This window comes from Marmota flaviventris, chromosome 13, assembly GCF_047511675.1.
Source record: "Marmota flaviventris isolate mMarFla1 chromosome 13, mMarFla1.hap1, whole genome shotgun sequence".
In the NCBI taxonomy this organism is placed as follows: domain Eukaryota; kingdom Metazoa; phylum Chordata; class Mammalia; order Rodentia; family Sciuridae; genus Marmota; species Marmota flaviventris.
Window position 1 is genome coordinate 87,564,402 of NC_092510.1, and position 24,329 is coordinate 87,588,730.

Here is a 24,329-nt window from a genome sequence, read left to right on the forward strand (position 1 = left end):
GTTCACACCTGAAGGAGGAATGCAGAATGTGTGTGGGGTTCTTTGGGTTCTGAAGACAGCAAATGACGCATTTGGGAACATTGCCCTGACCCACTTTCTAAGTTTCATGGAAGGCTGCTAGCTCTGAATGGATCACAGAGTAGGAGAAGGCTCTGCAGCAGTTAGGTCATGATACAACAGTCTCCATTTGCACCATTAGACTCAGTGAAGCCTGTGTGAGTTCTTGGTGGCCATCAGTACTACGTGAAGTTTACAGCAAGTGCCAGATAGTAGACTCACAATATAGACCCCCACCATTTTGGAGAATAGTCATATCATTTGGATCAGAGATCTACTCATTTGGCATCGTGGAGTGCTGCTGGATCTTATCAAGAGCAAATATAGCCATGATCCAGCAGATACCATGGGCTGGTTCTGTCAGACCCAGTATATGTCATCCATCCTATGATCAGAGTGAGAGTCTCATCAAAAGATGAAAATAGCACTTTCAGGATCAAATCCAAGCAAGGTCAGAGAGCATAAATAAACTGTACAGATGGCCCAGGTCCCTTGTCATTCACCAGATAGCACTAGCACCTTATATTCATCTTGTACTTGTGGCCTCAAGGAAGCAAGAGAGGAAAACCCAAGATTTTACAGAGGGGCATTGGATCTGTATGTGGATTCAAGCATTCAAGTCAAAACCAGACACTGTTGCACTACTAACTAAACTGCCAGGGGTCATCTACCTTGTGGGGAAAAAGAAGAGATTCAACATAAGGCATATGTGGATGCACTACTGTATTGGCTGGCCAGAGGCCTCGACAGGGAAAGACAGTAAGATCTTCCCCCTTGCTTGTTCATCAACAACTGATTTAAAAAACAAAACAAAACAAAACAAAAAAACTCATGCTACAAAGACAACCAGGTGGCCCTAGCTGTGGTTGTCATTGGTGGTGGGTTTATGGAGGCGGCGGCAGAGGCTACTCTGGAACTTCCCCCTTCAATTCAGACAGGTGCTACAACTCAAGGGTCTACACACATCTTGTCCCAGTTCCCCGGAGCCTGCTCACAGAGCTTGCAAATCTTACTCTTTTAAGTTGACTTTGATCATCCACAAAGGACAGAACAGCACACATAAAACAATAGGAACCAGATGAATAGCACAGAGCTCCAAAAGAAGCTGAAATTGTTGACCTACAGCATCCCTGAGGCCTGGAGATTCCATGAGAGCAAGTCAAGGATGGGTACGTTTTCTGAATGCTGTGGCTCTCTTTAGTCTTGCCACAGAATCAACTGGGAGCTGTTAAAACACATATTACCAGGCTTTAGCTCGGAGGGTCAGGGTCTGAGAAGTGACATTCCATCAAGTTCTCAGAAGACGTTGATGCTGTGTGTTCAGGAGATCTCTTGGAGGGTCACTGGCCTAGAGCAATGAGGACTGAAAGACAGACCCTGTGGGTATCAAGCTTCACCATCCATGGCCTCAGCCACCAGCTTCAATGAGGGAGCCATAGGCATTACACTTAAGTGACTGGGCTTTGGAGTTTGACAGATCTGGGTTCAAATCCAAGCTTTGCCACTGATCAGCTATCTAGCATTTGGCAAGTATACCTTCCCTTATGAGTCCCAAAGTTCTCACCTTTTAAGGGGGATAGTAATAATAATACTACTTTACAAGGACATTATGAGAATTTACTTAGATGATATATTGAAAAATGGCATGCTGCACGGTGGGGAATAAACCTTTGGTAAATAAGAATATAATAACAGATGATACTAGTGTATCTAAACATAAGTGACTGTATTTCTACCGGCTCTAGCCCTTATTCTTCAACTCATGTGTTAATCTTGTGGGACTCAGAGAGGAGAAAACATTAAGAAGCAGGCAGTCAAGAGAGTAATTGGAGCTGTAGGGATGCCCTCCCTATCCTCCTCTCCCAGGTCCTCTTCTCCAAGGTCAGCTCATTTAAACTTGGATTTGGATTTCTCTGTGCATCAGTTTCACACCTTTCTTACCCACAGTATCAAATATGAGTGAAAACCCATAGTCTTCCTCCATCTGCGTCACATGCCTGTCTGTGCTCTGTTAGCCCAGTGTCATGACAGTGGTGAGCACAGAGCCAGCTCATCACACACCCACACAATACTGTCAAATTGAACTGAATTGATATGAATTAAGGGGATGTGATTTGGTGTCCTGCCTCTGGGTCCATACATGATCTTTGATGAGCCACTCTCTTTTTATAGGCCTCAGTTTCTCACTTATAAGAAAGGATATTTCTGAGGCTTCTGCCATTTGAGGTTACAGTTTGGGTGTAAGTGGATTGAGCTTAGCATTGGGAGTCAGTGAGGCAGGCATGGAGTTCCCAGGTCTGCCACTAGTTCATGGTCAAGAAGCCGCTTCCCCTCTTTCTGCCTCAGTTTTTTATTTGGATCATGAAATGGTTTCTACAAACCTACCTCCCACTCCATAGTCCTGAATTTCCTGATACTTTATTTTGGGCCTCTTGAGGATTCAAGGTCAAGGCCTTTAAACACTATCTCCTATTCCCAGAGAAAGGACGTGTTCCCTTCTATCCAGAAGTTCCCGTCTAGCCTCTGGGATCTTGCTAGATGAAATCTCTCATAACAACTCACAGCAATAATGATCATTAATATTGTATGTAATCATTAAAATAAGTAGCATCATATGACTCTCATCTCAGATGGTATTTTTTAGCTCAGAGTCTGCTGACACTTCAGCAAGACAAATGAAGGCCTGGAGGGACTGCTTTTTGAGTCCTCATATAAATCTTCCCTGTATGCATTTTAAAACCTAAAGAGAAATGGTATAAGGTAGTAAAAACAGCACTGGGTCTGGCTTTAAGAAGCTGTGACTTCAATGCCAAGTTCCTCTGCTTTCCAGCCGTGAGAACTTACACAAGTGACTCAACCTCTAGGAGCCTCAGTCTACTCATCTGTGAATGTTTCTCTGCTGATCTCACAGGGTTATTGCAAAGATCACCTAAGATAATGGATATGAAAATGTGTTGTAAACTGTTAAGCTCTCTACAAACACAAGGCATTGCCATTATGGTAATAAAAAGCAAATGGCACATGAATATTTCACAAGCATGGACTGGGACAGATTATTTGTAAAGTATTCCCAACTAATGGGGTTTTACAAGAACACACTCCCTTTTCTTATTATGAACTTCTTAATAATCTCTTTCCAAATCTTATCTTCATACTCCTTCTGTCTCCCCCGTCATTTCTCTTTAATATCTCCTCTCTCACATAGCAATTTATTATTGAACTCTGGGTGGCATTTGGGGAGATGGTTAGAAAAACACACACACATGCATATTTTGTATGGAGACAAGCAAAATGAAGCCAGGGGGCCTGGATCCTAAGCCACCATACTAAAAATTACACATTTTCCCTGTGGGTCTGTCAGAGTTTCTCATATTAGCAACTCTTATAGTCTGAAATTAGTTTTAACAACCCCATCCCTATATGCAGCCTCAAATTTGTTCACATGTGGCATTAATGTGGAGAGGAAGCAGATTAAACATGCTTGGATGCTTTGTTTTCTTTTCTCTTTTTTTTTCCATCTTAAAAAAAATAAAAGTTTTACAAAGCCTTTTGGAGTCTCTCTTGGCTAAAAAGGAAATCCTTTTGCCATTAACTGCTCCTGCAGAGAAAGCCTGCTAGCTGCAAGATCATGATGAGGGTAAGCATTAATTAAATCTAACTGTGAGAGAATAATTATGTACACATATCCGTCAGGGCAAGTTGTCACTATCCAGTAACAAAGTTGGATACAAACTCCATCAGCAGAACTGTCAGGCGGCTGTTAAAAGGATATAAATGTGTCCCAAAAGGATCATTTCATTTAGGGGGGGAAAAATTGGATTGCAAAGGATTAATGAGGCGAGGGGGTTTGTGTTTTCAATTGAATGTAAAATGCAAACTGAGTAAGTTGTGATATCATCATTTAACCTTAATGTCTAGCTACATTTGGATTTCCAACACGTGGTAGGGGCAATTAGACTTTGTACATCAAACCAACATTTTTCATCATGGAATGAGATTAAAGGTTAGTTTTTTTTCAAGTTGAATTGCACCAAAGTTTACAACAAAATCATAAAACCTCATTTACACAGATGGCATATTCTTAATAATAATTAGGCAAGAAAATGAATAAAAATCCCACCAGGGTTATTAGGGTAAGAAAGATTCTTCTCTGTTGCTGCCTCATTTCTGCTTAATTTCAGTTTAAGTTCTGAGGCCCATGTGTATGCACAGACCCCACAAAGGTAATGCAAACAAGACTTGGAGCCAGGCACTGCAGATAGCACAGCTGAAAGGTAGGAGAGAGGATGGGACACTGGAAGGGGATGATCCACCTTCACATCCAAGCCCTGTCCCCCTGCAAGAGTGGGCAACTTGCTTCATGTTCCAGAATATCAACTTCTTTGACACAATAAGGGTTAGAAGAAGCTGTGACAGAATAACATGCATGAAAGCACCTGGAACCATAACTGGAACAAAATCATGGACCAATCATTGCTATTGCTTCCTATTAGCTGTATGTCCCCAAGTAGGAAACAGAATAAGAACACCTCACTACACTAGCCTCAGAATTGTTTCCTTCTCTGATTTCATCTTTGCTGAAGGAATCAAGAGAGTGTTGATTTCTAGCCATGGCAAAGGAGTAGGAATCCCAACTGGCTTCACTGTAGTTTTGGTGGACGACGACACAGGTCAACAGCAAAGTCATTTACTTTCAAGCACTTACACAACTTAACCATTGTACTTGAATGTCTGAGTGGCCGACTTCCTGTTTTTCCATCTATATCTTGAGCCCCGTATGGATGAGGACCTCATATGTCTGATCTTCCTGTTAGTCTCAGGACCCAGCATGGTGCCTAACACTTGGTAGGCACTCAGTTGAATGAATGAATGAATGGAAGCCATCTTGGAGATTCAGGGCAGGAACATCAGTTTAGGTAGACACACCAGGAGGGAAGAGAATCTAAGAAATGAGAATAAACGATAACAGCCACAGAGGAGCCTCCTCCTATGACAGACATGGTTTCAGAGTCTGACTTGTGTGATCGTGCTGGGGCCACAGAAGCTGCTTTTAGTACAACTGAGATCAGAATCTATCACAGATCCTAGGCATTCTGGGGCACTGTAATCATTGCAAATGCCTAACCTTGAATTTTCAAGATCTTGTGGAGTTCTTACTTTTTAAATTTATTTTTAATTAGTACATAAAAACAAATCTGTGCATACTAAATGGAGTACCATGTATTTTTTTATGCATGTACACATTGCATAATGTTTAAACCAGTTTGAACATATTTATCTCCTCCAAAACTTATCATATCTATGTGGTAAAACTTTCAAAGTCCTTTCTGAAGCTTGGTGAAATGCGTGAACATAATTGTTACTTGTAGTCTCCCTACTGTGCAAAAGCACATCAGAACTTCTTGCTTCTATTTAATTGTAACTGATTTACCCATAGAATAATCTTTCCCCATCCTTCCGTTCCCTCTACTTTCCCAGCCTCTGATAACCACCACTCTGGCCTCAACTTCTGAGATAAATTCTTCAGATTCCACACACGAGTGAGATCATGTGGTCCTTGTCTTTCTGTGCCTTTCTTATTTCACTTAACATAGTAATCTCCATTGCCTCTGATACTGCTGTAAATGACAGGATTGTGGAGTTATTTCTACCCAGTCCTGCCTGAAAACAAAAAGACAACATTGAGCCCCTTCTCCATCTTAGAATCTGTGAAGGTTCCTACTGATATTACAACGCTCCATTGCAGGGGACGCATGACCTGTCTCAGCCAGCTCTCTGGCAAGGTAACAGGGCTGATGCAGATGTAGGAGCAGGTCAGGTGTTAGAGGGTTCTCTGCAAGTCTCTACAGCTAGATCATACATAAGCAATATGGAGGAGAGGAGAAAATGACATCCTGACAAAATCATGGCTCCCCTGGCTTGTAGCAGAAATATGAGGAATGGGGACTAAAAGAAAATGTCACCACTTTGCCTCAAAAGGAACTGTTTTTTCCAGAAGTGTTGGCCTTAACCACAACCTCCCTGTACCTTCCTTCCCTCCTCAAAGAAAGAAAATGAAGATAAAATGAAATCAGTGTACATAGATTGCTTCTCCCTACACCCACCTCTGATTTGGAATAAATGTCTTTAAGGGATAAAAGTCAAACTATACTTAGTCATAAGTGTGGCAAGGAGTTATCATTTAAAAAAAAAAGATAAAATTTCAGGAAACTGGGCCAAAGCCAGAAAATTGAGATCATAAGATGTCAAGATCCATAAAGAGAATTTCTCACTTCTTAAAAAAAATCTTTAACTTTGTATCCTCTGGGGTAGAATTTTATATATGTTCATTGGATTGTGTTTTCAATGGCATTTTCTTTATTGCTATTATTTTGTCTACTCAATCTAATAGATTTTGTAAAATCGTCTCTCACTTTGTCTATTATTAATTAACATTGTTTTTCTATCATTTTTATCTATATATTTTGAAGCTGTGTTGTTAGTGGGTATAAGTACAATTTTTATTTCTCTCCTGATGAACAGTTGCTTTGACTCTGTATTCCTGAGGATTACTTTTGTTTCTTCTTGCTGATGTAAAGCTTATTTTGCCCTGAATGTATATTTCCCTGAAGTCTTCATTTGATTAGTATTGTCTAGTGTGTATCTTTCTTTTCCCTTCACTGCAAGCTTTGTGTCTTTATGTTTTAGGAGACTCTTAGGTAAACAGCATATAACTGGATTTTGTTTAATATAATGTACTCTGAATGTTAATATGCAAACTATATTTATTGTGTTTTCTGGCACTTTGAGGTTATTCCTATTACCTCATCCTTCCTCTTTCCAGGCTCATGGGTCCTCTTTATTTAATCCACCCCACTCCACCCTCTTCCACCTAGCACTACCAGGACATGAGCTTCCAAACTCACAGCCTGACTTTGCATCTCTTCAGTCTTTATACCTAAGTGCTGCTTCCTTTCTTCATTTTTGATATGATTACTTAACATAAAGACAGTACAATAATTTGAGATGATTTCAACACACCTCTCTCCGCAAGAGCTAAGTCATCCAGATATAAACTAAGACTCTTCAGATCTAAAAATACCATTAATCAAATAAACTTCACAGACATCTATAGAACATGCCAGCTATCAACAACCAAATTCACTTTCTTCTTAGCTGCTCATGGAAACTTTTCCAAAATGGACCACATTTTAGACCACACAAAGCAAATTTTAGCAAATACCAAAAAAAAAAAAAAAAAAAAAAAATCAATACAGTTTCTTGCATTTTTAAAAGATGCATTTTGTCCAACATTTTTTTTGTGTGTGTGCATGCATATGTGTATATGGACAGAAAGAAGTCCCTTGTCAACTTTGTGTAACATGATAATTTAAAGTTTACTATCCTCCCTCCCACTTTCTTTCCATATAGAAGCTTTTGTTATATCTATGAGTGTGTGCATGAGATTGATATATATGTGTGTGTGTATATATATGTATACACATACATATATGTTCATATTTATTTTGAGTTGGGACTTTTCCCCCCAAATATTGAGACCTAATATAGAAATATCAATTAGGACCCTGGTAAAACAGCAACAATTCCACCACCCTTTTCCCTAAGTCCCTATTTGGGGCACAGCTTGAAAGCTGTTCACGTCTCAGACCCTCCACACCATGGCCTCAGTATGTTCAACTCTGTTTACTGCAGGCATGGGGAAATGCAAAGCCTCTCTGTAATCTATGCAATTCACGCATTTGGTTATAGATGAATTAGATGACAGCAGCTGATTTCTAACTACAAGCTTCATCAGAATCACCCAACAGTCAATCTGCACGTAGGCAATACGGTCTACATGATTATACATGTCCAAATTGCATGAAAAGAGGATGTCTTGTAGGTTTGGGTAGTTGAATTTCATTCCTGGGTCTGCTGCTAGTTTCTCTGTGTGACAGTGACAAGTTTTTCCCATCTTTTCCACATCCACAGGAGTTTGGATCAGATAACCTTGAGATCCATTTCCACCTCTGATGGACTAAGAGACTTGCTTTTACCACCAGAATGAAACAGAAAGGATGATGTGTACCCTCTGAGCTTAATCCTCAAAAGACTTTGCAGCTCCTGCTCTTGCTATTTCTGGAACCCTCAGTAGGTGAACTAGCCTGGGAACATCAGCGGACCACAGCTGCATGACTGAGGTCAGCTGAGTCTGCCCCACCCAGATGAGATCTAGCTAAGCCAAGCCCAAATGCTCCACTTGAGTTAGGTGTTAAAGAAATGGCTGCTGTTTTAAGTCACTAAGTTTCAGGGTGTTTTATTATTTAGCAACACCATTCTGATGGAAGAAATAATCTAGAATTGTGCCTTCAGGCTTCACTGGGACCTGGTCCAGAGCCTTCTGTGAAGGCCACTTGTGGTTGCCTCTCCACTCGTCAGGGCAGACAGAATTGACTGAGAGCTCCCTGATATATTTCAGATGGACAAGGGAAACCACCTGGAGGAGACATACACTTTCAGGAAGGCAAACTTCTCTCAAAGACACATCAGGGAAGATTTATGGAGGCAGCGTGTGCTCTGACTTCAGATGAGCTCACCTACATCTCAGTCTAAAACAATCTGGGGATCACTAGGTTGTTAGTGGCAAGGCGTCTGGCTGCACATTTTGGGAGGGTGGTCCCCGATCACAGATGCATGTCATTCCCTGTGAAGGGGTCAGGGCTCTGGAGACAGAGCATGGCTAATCTGCAGCAAGCTTTAAAAGATCATTTCCATCAGCACTTGAGCACATCCTCACACCATCTCTGGAAATGGAGAATGGCAGATATTACCACATCCCCAGGTGCCACAGATGGAATCCTGAGGATTGTAATGAGTCTTCCCGAGGGTTCACTGCACTTAAGACAGAGCTGGGTTTCAAACTAGGTTTTTTGACTCCAAATTCTGGACATTTCTCAGATACCACTGTTTCCCAGTCTGATTTATAATCAAAGGCTATTTGAGTTGGAGGAGATTTGTGGAAATTATCTAACCCATCACCTTTGCTTTCCAAATTAACAACAACAAAGATTTATTAGGTACTTACTATATTCAGTGCAGCCTGCTGAGTACTTTACATACATTACCTCTAATCCTCCCAGCCTCCCTATGAGAATGATTGCATGATTGTATGATGTGCACATCAGGTAATGGAGATTTAGGACAAAAGTCATTTTACAAAGTTAAGCAAGTTGGCTCCAGGGCTGGGATATGAATCCACACCTCTCTGACTCCAGAAACTGAGAATGTTGCCACAGAGCCACAGAGCCTCTGAGATGGGGACACTGAGGCCTGGCAAGTGCAAGGTCTTGTCCAAGATTATGCAGCCAGGTTGATTGGCTTTCCATTAATTCATCAAATATTAATTGAGCATCTGCTATATTGTCAGGAACTGGGCTAGTCGGTGGGAACACAGATCAGCCAGGTCCTAGTTGCTGCACTTGAGATTCATTAAGGGTAAAGATGTGAAGTGGCCATAAATTACTCTTAATAAAAGGTAATAAAGGACAAATGGCTCAAGGAAGACAGGAAGGAGCTTATCAAAGCTTGAAGCAAATCTTCATGAAGAATGTGGCTTTAAGGTTTTGTTTGTTTGCTTTAAGAAAGAGCAAGTTTTGAATATTAGAAGTGGAGAAAAAGAGGAAGACTCAGTTGGTGAAGCAGCACCAGGTGGTTTTTTTCAGTCAGTTATGTTGCTGCTGTGACTAAAAGACCCAACCCGAGCAACTGTAGAGGACAAAAAGTTTGAGGGCTCACATTTTCAGAGGTCTTAGTCCATAGAAGGCTGGTTCCGTTTCTGAGGGCTCGAGGTGAGGCTAAACATCATGGTGGAAGAGTGTGGCAGAGGGAAGCAGCTCACTTGATGATCAGGAAGCAGAAAGAGAGCCCCCCCTCCAGATACAAAATATATACCCCATAGCCACACCCCCAAGGAATCACTTCCTCCAGCCACACACCACCTGCCTCCAGTTACCACTCAGTTAATCCCACCAGGGATCAATTCACTGATTAGCTTCAGGCTAGAACCTCAAGATTTCTTCTCCAAACCTTCTTGCATTGTCTCACACATGAGCTTTTGGAGGAGACACCTCATATCCAAACCATAACAGTGGTGAAAAGAGGGATCATTTCATCCAGACCTGGGGCTAGTCACCAGGCAACTGATGTCTATCTAGTCCTCCTTCGAATGCGTGTAATTACTGCATGGTTTATGTTAGAACTTCATTTCGATGATGCAACATCAACTTTCTTTGTCCAAAGGGGCAGTGTCTCAATGAAGCCTTTTCAAATTTTTCCCCAATAAAAGTCATATGCATACAAGGCTGCTGCAGGGGCTAAAAGATCAGGAGCACTAAGACTGGACCAAAGAAACAAGGACAGATCCTGGGGCTGCCCGTTCAATATTTAAACAGAGCAACAAACCCATTAAGGCAACTAATTTAAAGTCATTAATGTTTCTGACTATTTTCTTCCAACTAAGTGAATAATTTATAGCCAGTTACTAATAAAAAGAAGAAAAAAATATGTATTAGCATAAGCCTGCGTCCTAGGGACAGTGCTCCACAGTAGAAGAACACACGGGAGCTTATCTATTAGGATGAATAAAGGAGACAGAATCAGCCTCTCCTCCCAGTGTTGGGGCGGGGGACAGCTGGCAAGATGGGAACAAATTTCAGGGCCTGGTCCTAAAGAAGGAGCTGATGCCATCTCACCTCACCACCTGGTTCACATATTCCTCCAGATAGACCCATAATGCTCTGCAGAGTGTCACCCACAAGAAGGTTTTACATGTTTTCTTTCTTCTACCAGCAATGTCTTCCCACCCTCTCTCCCTAGTTAAATCCAATGTGTTAGTCAAGGATTACCTCCTTTATGTAGTTTTCTTTAATTACTCTTCTGGTTTCGTAAACACCTCAAGCAGGCCCACACCACCTCCGTGTATTCATTGTGTAATGAATATCTAATCCCCTGCTTCCTTCAATAAATGATTAAATGGGGGAGGGCAGAGAGATGGGTGGCACAACCTATACCTGTGTTGCATTCCAAAAAAATTGGTTGGAGGCTTTTAAAAAAAAAATGCATAGAGCATGATCCACCCTCAGCCATCGGGGGTTCCTGAGGACAGGAATGGCTCCCTGAGGGCACAGAGAGCCTGAAAGGGGCAGGAACAGGAGATGGCCTCACCTTACGAAAACTTGAGCTCTTACACACTCTTATAGCAGTGCTGATGACACAGAAAAAAAAAAAAAAAAAAACAGTGCAAGGGAAACTGTATACACTGACTTCTAGTTATGAGAATAAACTGATATCATTTCACAGCTCCAAGATCTTATCCAGGATAGCTTCAGAGTAGAACTCAAGTCATCCGAGAATTTCAAGGTGGGCTTTGAATTCAGAGTTACATAATATACCAGTTGGTTAACCTTGGACAAGCCACTTAAATAGTACAAGCTTGAGTTTTCTCCTTTGTTGAAAGACTGTGATTATAGTACTCATCTTATGAAGCTATCGGGAGCTTTTAAATGAGATGATATACAGCCGAATGCCTAGAACATATTAAATGACCACAGATGGTAGGTTACTCTGCGTTTCATTTACCTTCAGCATTCCATGAATCTCTTAACTAAATTCTCCTATCCATCTATCCATTCACCCATCTACCCAAACACCTACCCATCCAGCCAGGCTTCCAGCCAGCCATTTCTTTTATCATTCAGCCAATTAATGTCCTATTCCAGTTCTTCCTTAGGCAGAGGGGCTTCAGACAGCACAAACCACTGTTCTTTCCATCAAGGAACTGTGAGAGTTGAAGGAAGTGTCAGATATGTGCACATGTACTTAAGATGGATGGCAGTAAGGCTTGTGATGATGAACAGCCCTGGGACTGTGAGTGCACAGAAAGAAGGGTGGTGCATTCACCTGGGGTAAGGGCTGAGGAGGTGCTTCACAGAGAAGACTCTGAAGTTGGATTGAGAAAATGAGTAGCAATTTTCTGCCTGCAATTTTCTGCCGAAGGGTGAGTCTTTCAAGAAAAACATGATCAGTACTCAGAAAGCAAGACATATTGAGGGAAGGAAAATATGGCCCAGGAGGTTGGAGAATATGGTAGTGCAGAAGTGGGAGGTACACACAGGTAGAGTGGAGCCCAGTCTAGGAAGGAGATTTATATAGCAGACAAGGCCATTTTTTTTTTTTTTTTTTTGTATCAGGGAGTGAACTCAGGGGCACTGAGTTCACCAGCACTGAGCCACATCCCCAGCCCTATTTTGTATTTTATTTAGAGACAGGGTCTCACTGAGTTGCTTAGTGCCTTGCCACTGCTGAGGCTGGCTTTGAACTCATGATCCTCCTGCCTCAGCCTCCCGAGCCACTGGGATTACAGGCATGCACCACCACGCCTGGCTCAAGGCCAACTTCTTAATCTGTCCTATTAAATAATGTGCTTTTCATCTTAAAGATTTTAGAGTACATGCATCTGCATGGGGTAATAATATTGACTAAAATAAGAGTAATAATCATAGCGAAAAGAATAGCAAATAATTGAACACCTGTGTGCCCTTTGTCTGGCCTGTACTGAAACCTTTACAGGTGTTAGCTTGTTTGGTCCTATGGAAGCCCTTTAAAGAAGGTTCCACTGCCCTCCCCTTACTCATCAGCTTATTCCTAGTTCTCCTTCCTGGGACAGGAAATTATCTGAAGACTCACGCAAATGTTAAATCAGTTAACTGACAAATAGTAGAGCACAATTTAAACTGAATTACACATGTTCACATTGTAAATAGAGTGGCACATATTTGTTTTCATAAAGATGGAAACAGGAATTGAGACCTGATCACCAGTGCCTTCTGAGCACGGCTGGAGACCCTTTGGAGGTGTGTTCACTCTCATCTGCCTTCAAAGGCCTCCACGTCAAGAGTGAAAAAGCCCACTGCTGTGCAGGTGACAGAATATAAGGAAGGTGCTGTAGGCAGGAGAGTGACAGAGCCAGATTTAGAGTGTTTTCCAAAGATCACTCTAGCTGTCAGGGTGGACGATGGATTTGTGGACCACAAGGCTGGAGGAAGAGGCTGCTGCAGGAATCTGCATCAGGGAGAACAAAACCTCCTCCAAAGCAGCCACCGTGGCCCAGGAAGGAGGGGATGGACGTGCAGCGATCTGGGTCCAGATGGACAGGATCTTGATGTCACTGATAACCCTGGCTCGTCTTCATGGAGGACTGACTGTGTGCCAGGTGCTGGGTTGGGCATGTGTCAGGTATTATTCTGCACCCACATGGGAGGTTGACACTTTACAGAAGAGGAAACTGAGGCTGTGTCCAGCACTTCGTAGTTTGCTTAAGATCATTCGGTTTGCCAATGACAGAGTTAAATTCCAAATACAGAGTCCTGTTTCTGAACAGCACTACCTAAACTGCAGGAAACTCAAGAAGTTCCTCTGCACACTCCAAGAAATCCTCCCCTGCCTTATTTGAATGCCAACACCTCTTTTTCACGGCCTTTGAGGCCACCAGGGAGTGGCTACTTATTAACAGCTGCCTCATAAAAATCTTGTCACAAACACGGAGCCAGCAATTAGGTCCTCCGCTAGCCTTCCACTGTCTGATGAAGGACGATGTACTTCAGCATCCCTAGACCTCTCAGGAGGAAGCCACAGTCATGAAAACACATTGGAGTTGCTCTCAGCCATGTGCTCAATTCCATGACACCGGTTCTCAGCCACCCACTCCATCTGCTGGAAACCGCTGGGCAACACGGAGTGGGCGTGGAGCCTAATGAAGCAAAGAGAGGCCAGGTGCTCCCACTCTGGGCCAGAAGGCCCACAGCCACCTCAGTGGCAGGGTGAGGGGAGAGACAATGAAAGACTCAGGATTCGGACCATCATATTTGAGATTTTTGGCGGTCAGAGAAGGGTAATGGAGCATGTCTAAAATTGTGTTTCTGAGGATACTTCTGTTCTGCAAGATGTTAATAAATGTTCCAGGGGGAAAAGCAGAATCTGTGCACAAGATGGTATCACAGACACTGGGTTAAACAAAGCAGCCCAGCTCTCTGTACTGCAGCCCACTGTCTTTAATAGATGAAAAGACATTTAGAAAGCTCCAAGAGGAAGAGGGAGTGAGCAGAATTTCCAAAAATTTGCTTTGACTCATGCATTTCTGTGCAAGGAAATCTTTATTTTTTTTAAAAAAAAATATATTTTTATTTGTAGATGGACACAAGTCTTTATTTTATTTATTTATTTTTATGTAGTGCTGAGGATCGAAACCAGGGCCTCATGTGTGTGAGGCAAGTGTTTTACCACTGAGCTACAACCCCAGTCCCCCAAGGAAATCTTGATAAACAAGTTTGGAAGTGCAGGGCTGATGTATACTGTCCGCACCCCTTTCCCACAAAATCCTTCCTGATGGTGGCAGCAAACTTGCAAGCACAATGCTATTGAGCTGTTTTGGTAATGGCTTTGACAGCATGCCCTTGAGCACAGTTGATGTGCTACTTGTCAGGAAGTACGTCTGTGGGGAAAGTGGGGTCTGCTGGAGGTCAGTACCAGGAGGCTTTGGTTCAGCACAGATCCCTCTTACACCATCAATTTGAAAGTTATAAAACTGAGCCACTTTCTGATGCCTAAACACTCACTTAGTCAATAAATATTATTAAACCCTGCCTGCCTATGCATGAAGGTTTATAAATTTGAGGCATATCTTTGAGAGAGGAACACATATAAACAAGAAAAGAAATAAATTTTAAACTAAACTAGTATTCAGAGGAAGCAAAAGAAAAAAAAATTTCAAAAGAATTATGTAAAAGATCCTAGCAAGTTTGGTTCCCAAAGGAGCAGAACTTTTGATTGGCTGGTCACCAGAGATGGTGCTGAGGAGCTGACTCTGAGCCCAGGGGTGAAAGGTGAGAAGGGGCCAGACAGGAGGAGGATGAGTAGTAAAGGGGGTTGTGTAGAAAGAGACATGGCAAGAAGAAGGACTAGTAAGTTCTCAGCCTCTAAAGAAGGGAACCCTTAGCTCCGTTCAAGAAACAGGTTTGGTTGAAGCATAAGAAAATGCAGAGCAGGTGATGTTAGGGAAGACAGCCTCGCCAGCTACAGATAACACAGGGTTGACAAGGTGTGGTGCAGGCTGTGTCCCAGAGTTTGGATTGCATTCTTAGGCAAACAGGAAACTATTAAAGCAGGAGAGTGATATTAGCTGATTGATATTTTTAAAAAGTTACTCTATCTACTTTGGGGAAACTGAATTTTTTTAAAAAAGGGTGTAGTTGAAAGGAGGAGGTAAGAAATGACAGTGGTCAGAATTTGACACACATTGAGGAGATTCAAATGGATTCCTTCATGCATTCATTCTCTGAGGACCCATCTAACTTGTAAATTAAAACAGCATGCTATCCAATCACAATCTAGGTCAAGGAGATGTACGCTAATAATCTTACTCTGAAATTCTGCTCTGACCGGGTGAGAGAGAGAGAGGGATTTCCAAGTGAAGGCAAAGATTATGCAAAAGAAAAAAAGAAAAACTAAAAAACACAAAAGACTTGTATGAGGTATTGTTTATAATGATGACATATTAAAACCTCCCACGTGTCTAATTGTAGAGGCTGCTTAAGAAAATCATGGTGCATGAAATGGATATTTTTAAATAATTCAGTGACATAAAAATGTTGAAGGTGCGATACTAACACATAAAGAAGTGGGAGCTTATTGACTTGAAGTCAAGGGTATTAATGGGGTATACATATAGGGGGATGTGGGAGGCGGATTCTTGGTGGATGTTGAAGGAATAAAAATAGATAGGGAAGACAGTAAAATTTTGAGTGACCCTGAATGCTCAATGTAGGGGAAAAAAATTCACAATAGCATTTATTCAGTTCTTGATACAGGCTTCCTGAAGATTCTCAGGTGATCTACATTTGTCATTTCTTCAGCTCCTCCTAGCAATCTTCTAATATAAGGTTCATGATTTTGTGCATTGGGAAACTGAGGCCCAGAGAGGGCTGATAACTCTATCTAAGCCATGCAAGTGGAAATTGATGGGGTTGGGATTAGCACTCAGACATTTCTGACTTCAAGGCAACTGCTATTTAGCACATGAGTTCCAAAAATGAATTTCATCGTTTTCAATGTGTGGCCTCAGCTTAACATGCAGATCTTGGGTTTTCACAGCATTCACGATCACACAGGAGTGAGACATAGACATGCTTTCAACAAACAGCAATCATCTCCCATGTGTCAGATACTGATTTAGGCCCAGAAATGCAAACACCACCCAAGCAATAAGACAATCCCTGCCTTCTGCCCAGCTAAAAGAGCTAGACGGAAGCAAATTACAATATGCAAAAATGAATCCAGTGATTAACACATGTATAAAGGAAAACTAGGACAACCCAGTGGGAATCGTGACTTCCACACGATACCTTCGTGGAAATGCACGCCTTAGGTTTGACTTAGAAAGACAGGTAGGATTTCACTTGTGTAGAATTTGATGGTTTAGTTAAAAGGTTTAGAACTCACTCTGATGGGTTTTTCCTGGATCTACCATACTTACTAGGCTGTCTGTCCCCTTGGGCAGGTTACTATAGCTCTTTCTGCCTCAGTGAGATGATCTATAAAATGGGAATTGTCATTGTACTTGCCTCATATGGTCACTCTGACGATCAAACAAAATAAGATGTATATTGCTGCCTAGAATAAATAAAGTGCGAGTAAATAAATTATTTATAGGGGCCAGATAGGTGACTTCATGCAGAGACAGTGGCACGAGGAGAGACACAGAGAGAGGTCAGAGCTCATGGATTTAGAAGAGACAGCGATCAAAACTCTGTGGGGCTTTGGATGTCACGTTCCTCAGCCTGAATGCTTCTGAAGGTGCTAGGCGGCCACAGAAGCCATGGAGAAGAGCTGAGTTACTGGAAACTGAAAAGTGAGAGGCAAGAAGAAGCACAACCAGATGCAGACTGAAAAGAAAGACCAGGCTTGGAAATCAGGCCAGGCCAAGTGCGTTCCTCACATACACAAAGTCATACAGATGGCCAGGAAGATGATGAGGTAGCAGAGGGAAAGAGAAGAGGGAAGATCAACAGGAGGGGCAGAAGGAAAATGTCTACTCTTTATGAAATGTTGGGCACTATACTAAGATACTGCAAGGACCCCACGAAACACTCTACTTGGGGAAGTAGAGTGACAGCCTAGGTGACATACTAGCAGAACAAAAATTTAACTTCAATTCTTTCTAGTTCAGAATACTCATACTTTTGATCACTGTATTACTTCCTTTCCTACAGACGGGACTCGATTTCCTGTTCTTGGGGGCCTGTGTTCCTGACCTCCAGGCAAGGATCTTTTTACTCTTAGTTCTCTAGAGTGATACCAACCACAATTTAAAAGACCATCTACTGTTTGCAGGTCCTGGTGCTAGAAGATTAGATTGTTGCTAATCTTCTTAATTACTCCAGAATTTAAAGGACCCATTCCCATTCACAGATGAGGAAGCTGGGGTTCCCAGAAGTGAGCTCTGCCCCCAGGAGCACAGATCTACTGTCTCCCAGAGGATTTATAAGGGACAAAGTGCAACAGGGTTCTATGAGCAATGCAAGTCTTTCCAGCATCTCTGGGACCCTAGGACAGCCTGCTGTCTTCCTGGCAAGAGGTGCCAGGAGAGCCTACCTCGAGACTTGCTCCTCCGCTTCCGCTTCCCTGCCGAGGCGCTGCGCGGGGCTGGCTGCAGCTGACTGATCTCGATGGGCGTGTTAGCGCGGAAACTCTCCTTGAACTTCTGCATCAGGGACTCCACTGTCTCCTGCGTCGCCTCAGCTGCTGATACAGGGTGGCAATGGGCTGAGATTAGGGCTTGGCCCACCCTTAGCCCCTGGAGGACTGGGCTTGGCCACCTTGAGTCTCAAAACTCCCTCCCTGACCCGTGGAGATACAGAACCACACGCCTTGGGCATGAGCACAGATGTAACGTCAGCTTTATTGAACACCTACTATGTTACAGGTGCTGCCCTGTGCCCTTGGGATACAGTGGTAACAATTTAGATACAATCCACATTTCAGGTAATCCATTCTCTGGTAGCATACAAATCCCAGCAATGCTAACCCTGGAGCACTTATGTGATAGGAGAGTTTAGAACTCTAGAGCATCTCACTTCAGGCTTTCTGAAGAGAGCAATATCTAAACAGAGATCTTAAGGATGAGTGTAAATTAGCAAAGGCAGATCAGGATGGAGGTGGGGAAATCTGGAAAGTAAATGTCCAGGGCAGAAGAAGCATGTGTGATAATCTGGAGCCAGAAGGAGCATGATTCTTGAGCAACAGAAAGGTCCTTAGTGAAGGTGCAATGGAGCTTGCATGGGTAGATGGTAAGAAACAGCTGGAGGGAGATGGACACCTTGTAAACCACATTTGGAATCCGGATGTTATCTCAATAGCAAAATATTGTTACTGAAGGGCTTTAAATAGGAAGTTCATGGGAAATTGAGCCTCTTTGTTAACAATTATTAATTTGACTGTGGAGAATGCAAATGGAGGCAAGAGAGATGACCAGCATTGAGACTTTTGCAGTAGCCAGTCAGAGGCAATGGTGCCTGAACCAGGGCAGTGGTAGCAAAGGTCACTCAACGTCCTAGGAGATAAATCTCCAGTACTGTGGATACGTAGGTCACTTAGCACCATATCCCCATTATACGGAGCTTACACTGAGGTCTGCAAACGAGCTGCGTGACTTGCTCCAAGCCAGCAAGTGATGCAGTCACACCTTAGGATCTCTAGTCTGACATTGCCTTTACAAACAACACCTTCCAATGATTTGCTAGCAGGATTTCCACAAAGTTTCAAAACGACGGGGTTAGAAAGTTCCAGCGAATGAAGAAAGTGAGGTCAGAAAGGCAAAGAGAAAAAGGCAGAAGATAAAAGGAAAGGGGAAAAAACCAACAAGGGTTGAGAAGGAAGGAGAAAGACAACATGAAAGGCAAGGAGGGGAGACCAGAAAGAAGACGGGGGTGGGGGGGGGCTGCTACACGGCCCCCGTGCCTTTGTTCTGAGACATTCCCAAAGACAGCCTTGACTTTGAAATCTTCAAACTCAGCCCTCCCTCCGTCTCTGTCTCCGGAGGCGAGGGAATTTCTTCAGCTACCTTCTGTCTGAGACCAGGAGACGGCAGGTGCCAAAGACTTTCTTTGAAGAGGTTTCATGGGATTGGACAAAGAAGGTTCCTGAATATCCCAGCACCCACGGCTAAAGTGCTCCTGTTTCCTCCCGATATCCTCCCATTAGACAGATATGTCTGCAGGGTAGGTGCCACTCAGCGGGCTGATTGGGAGAGCAGGTTCTGTAAGAAGCCTCATCCTCAGGGACACAAGGATAATCTTTGGTGTCTAGGGAAAAGACAACAGGCAACAGAATGAGCTGCATGGTGACATTCTAGCTCCCTCACTGCTCCTGCTCCCCTCTCCAAGGATACCTGCCTTAGGTCCTACTTAACGTGGTGCAATAAGACTCCAAACGTGGGCTTCTTATTCAAGCCTGCAGAGGAGACCCCTCCAAAGGAAGGTAAAGTTCTGAGAAGCAACGTCAGGCCCAATTTGATTCCTTAAACCCAGAGAGAAGAGTGACTTACCCAGAACTGAAAGAGGTAAGATAAGCCATTGTAAAAAAAATCCAGAACAAGTAGTGGACTGTCTGAAATTCTCAAATAGAGGGACTCCCCTAGGTTTGTCAATATTCATTCATTCACTTATCTCCCCATTTATTTATCTCTTCATTCAGCAGCATTTACAGAAAAACCATCACGAGCCTCTGGTGAGAACAAGAGGAACACGTCTTGTTACAACCAAACACTGTAGACTGGTTGGCTTAAAAAAACATCATGGACTGGTGGCTTCAACAGCAAACTCTTATCTTTGTAGGGTCGTAAGGAGGTAAGTAAAATTGAGTGAGGTCATAAGGAAGGGCAATAATCTGATTGGACTGGAAAGAGAGACACCTCTTTCTCTCTCCCTCTACTCCATCATATGAGGACACAAAGAGGAGGTGACAGTCTGCAAGCCAGGAGGAAAACCCTCACCAAAACCTGACCCTGCTGGCCTTAGACTTTTAGCCTCCAGAACTGTATGAAAATCATTGCTTATGCCACCCCGTCCACTGTATTTTATCATTTAATCCAATCAGACTAAAGCACAACCTAAAAAAGACTGTGACCTTGTCTAGGAAATAAAGGAAACTTGCTTCATGGAAGTTGCCATGTGACTAGGGTCTGAAGAGTATGCATCATCAAGTGGGAGGAAGTGTTGGGTGTTGGAGAGGTGGGGTGAGGACAGAAAAAGAGACAGAACAGTCTAAATGAAGACCTTTTAGGGAGAAGGACTATGGAAGGGGTTGAAACCGGCCTTTGGTACTGAATTACTGCCAGCAAGTGACATGAGATAACCCAGGAGAAGAAATAGGAAGCCTAACCCTGACCCTTACTCCTTGGACCTTGTGAAGGATGGACCATGCTGAAGGTTTTAGAGGGGCAGGAGCAGATTTGCATGAAGGGAAGATTTCTCTAGCAAAAGAGAGAAGAATTCACTGGGAAAGAACAGGAATGAAAGTGAGAAGACCAGCTAGGAAGATAACACAGCAGCACCAGAGCCCAAGTACGAGACTATGGCTGCCTGGAGTACTGCAGACACCGTAAAGATGGAGATGTAGGTGGAGTAGTAGAGAGAATAGAGGCAGAAGCAGTAGAATGGTAGAGACTGAGAAGTGGGCAACATGGAGAGTGATATTGTAGGTAAAACACCCTCGGGTCGTGAAGGCAGACTGAAAGGGGCAGACACGGGGTAGAGGGACTTATAGTTTGACTCCTGGTCTTCTGGCTTTTCACAGCTGCAGAACGATGGTCCCTCAACAAGAGCAAGGACCCTATAAAAGTCCACATTTGATAGGCATGAACAAGCTTGGTTTTAGGTATGGAAACTTAGGGGTCTCTTCAAAACATCTAAGTGGCAGTGTGGAGTAGAGACTTGAGTTCTTTGGGTCCCACACTCGCAAGAGAGAGCCAGCCTCTAGGGAGACATGCATCCCTTCGAAGAGGTAAGAGGAAGTATCTGTAATAGTTAATAACATGAGCTTCTGGCACAGTGCAGGCAACAGAATGCATACACACCCCTATCTGTGCTGGTTGCTCTCCATTGGCACCCCGATCCACCATGCTCCCCAGGTGCATTCTTCCCATTGGCACCCCTGATCCACCATGCTTCCCCAGATTCATTCTTCCCATCTGTCCCAGTGGCAGATCCCTAGGGGCAGTATCACCTAGCTCCATGTTATCTGGCTGCAAGGTGGGTTTGGCCAGTAGGATGCTCTGGCTAAAGATGGGAAGGGAGAGTGTGGAGTATCTCTTCCCTCACTCCATTCCTGTTTCGGTACCATATCTGATAGAGACAAGGACCCTGGGTAATCACATCTTCTGCCAGGGGTCCCTTTTCCACAGTTCCAAATCTCACACCAATAAAACCACTTTCCTCTCCCTGGCCCTTCAGTTCCAGCAGCTAATAGTGGCTTCCTGTCCTGTCCTGTCCCTGGTACCTTGATTTCCACATGTTGACTCTCCTTGCTCTTCCTAGACCTCCACAAACAGTTGATTCATTGAATTCTCATAAAATCTTTTTATTTGTGGATGCTTCTTTGTCTAGACAGAAAATGACTGATACACTATCCCCTCTCTGTTCTTCCTGTCTCTGAAATTCAGCAATTTCCAAAGGTCAGCGTATCCCTGTCCTGTTATTTCTACGTTCTTTCCCTTGAGCTGATATAGACTTGAATGGCTGGGGGAGAGGAAAGACACATGGAGAGAGAAGGTTTGCTCCCCTGAGCTTCAAGGGTTTCTGATCCCAACTGTAGCAGATCCTCTCCATCTGTTTGGCTGCTTTTGTCTTGGCAACAATGCCAAGAGCCCAGGCGGGCTGAGGGGGCCAGTGCTAGCGTGTATCTCTCCCCTCTCCAATTTCGTCCTGCATGCCGCCCTCTTCACAGCACCCCTCCAGCCCCCATTCTGCAGCTCTATCAATATCAATCCATCAAGTTGTTCAAATAAGCCTTATTACCTCCGGGTACCCACCAAGCTCTGCCTCCCCAGAGCGGCAAAATGCTCACCATGGCCCGGATGAATGCAACAGATGGTGCTTGATTTGAGCATCGCGGCAGGCCGAGGAAAGGGAGGGAGACGAGGGGAATGCTGCCTCTTTCTAATTGACATATGAGAGATTGTCGAGCTTAATGGGAGTGAACCACCCGGGTCTAAGGGGAGAAGCCCTGGTGCCCAGGCCAAGCTGGAAAGAGAGAGGAGAAGAGAGCAGGAGAGAGAGGGAAGAGGAGAAGAAAACAGAGTGGAGGGCAGAATTATGCTCAATAATCAATGATGGGGGCAAAGAGGATGATAAGGGAGAACGGAGAACGGAGGGCGTGGAAAGGACGGGAAAGAACAGAGAGAAAAAGAAAAAGCCAAAGAGAAGACCCAGAGAGAGGGCTGAGCCATAGTCCCTTTGCAAAGGCAGAAGGGGCTTGTTGGTTTCCAGATACCAGGCAAGCCTCGGCCTCTTCCTCTACCTTGCAGAGCAGGCTCTGCATGTTTGTCTGCACTGATTCTTGACAACTGTATACTCAAACTGTTATGCACTGCTCTCTCCTCCCAACAGCACCCAGGATGTTCCACTACTGAAATATGTATAGGTTTGAGTTCAAGTTTTGATAGCACTTTATCACCTCTTTAATTTTCTCAGACACATTCAATCTGTGTTAGAAGAAAAATTCACAATTCTTGAGCGACAACTCTTTGCCAGGAAAGGAGCCTGGCATTTCCTTATGCTTTCTCATTTATTCCTCCTAACAGCCCTGAAAGGCAAGGATCATTAACTCCTATCTTAAGATGAGCACTAAAACTCAGAGAGGTTAAATGGTTTTCCAGGGTCACACAGCCTAGAAATAGCAGAACTGAGATTTGGACTCAGGTTACAGTAACTGAAGCTCCAGCTCCATTCATTGCACCCTTTAGGTCCTGCCTCTGGTCTGCTTGGTAGGTGGACACTGAGTTTGGATGCCACTTCTTCAGGCCTGGAAGGTGACTCTGGTAGCCAGTTCCAATTTACATCATCTTGGCAAGGGAGCCCCAGGCAATTTGGTCCTGGATGGAACCAGTGAGTCCCACTGGTTAGAGACTGGTCTCCAATGCCAGAGGAGCCTTCCCCAAGACTTTCCAGTATGGGAGTACCAAGCTCAGCTCATGTCTCATGCTGTCACTTCTCTCTCATTATAGAATGATGCTCAGAGAACAAGCAGCCGGTGGTCACTGATCACGTTGACTGGTACAGGTGGGAAAGCCCACTCAAGTTCATTCCCATCTCTGCAGCTGGGTGGCCCTGAGTGACTGCTCTCATTTTTGCAACTCTAGTTTCCTCCTCTGTAAATGTTTGCAGGATTGCTAGGTTAATTCGACTCAGGTATGTACAGAGTCTAATAGAGCTTCTAGAACATAGTAATAGCTAAGAAGGAGTATGCATGGCCACTTATTACCCCTTCAGCTCAATGATGTGTCACTTCACTTCTCCCTTGCTTTATTCATTCTGAAAGTTGTTGGCATTATGAAATGGCCATTTTGGAAATTCTCTTCAAGACTACATATTTCCGCCTTTATTCAGATATAAATGAAAGGCAACCAGAGAGAGTCATGGTTAAAGACAGCAACTGACCAAGGCCCAAAGCTCCTGTCTCTTATTTACATGACTCTTCCATGTTTCCCAAATTTTTGTTGAATACATTTAATCTCAGATCTTGAGATGATTAATTTTATGTGTCAAGTTGGCTAGGACACTATATCCAGATGTTTGATCCAACATTATTTTAGATGTAGCTGTAAGGGTATTGATTAGATGATATTGACATTTAAATGAGTAGACTTTGAGCAAAGCAAATCTCTCTCCAAAATTTTGGATAAGCCCCAGACAATCAGTTGATGGACTTGATAGAAGACTGACTTCTCAGAGCAGGAGGGAACAGTCCCCTTCAGACTTGTGCCACAACATCAACTCTCCCCTCCCCTCTCCAGCCTGCTGGCCCACCCTGCAGATTTTGGACTTACAGCCTCAACAATCACATGAACGACTCGCTTAAGATAAACTTCTCAACAAGGAGAGAGAAAGATACAGACGTAGAATACACACAACCAACAGGAGGTGTGTACGTCTACTAATACTGATCGGTTGGTGTCTTCTGGC

At 43.5% G+C, this 24,329-nt stretch overlaps 1 protein-coding gene across 3 annotated transcripts in view; it reads right to left on the reverse strand.

The window, feature by feature from the left end:
- The window catches only part of Astn2 (astrotactin 2), an 839,030-nt gene that overhangs the window by 580,730 nt on the left and 233,971 nt on the right, over positions 1-24,329 (reverse strand). For 2 of the 3 annotated variants that reach the window (XM_071600870.1, XM_071600869.1), the window contains exon 5: positions 17,743-17,892. The exons of the other annotated variant lie outside the window; for it this stretch is intronic. In XM_071600870.1, the coding sequence (XP_071456971.1) occupies positions 17,743-17,892 (150 nt within the window). The remainder of the gene's footprint in view (positions 1-17,742; positions 17,893-24,329) is intronic. 3 annotated transcript variants of the gene reach the window in all.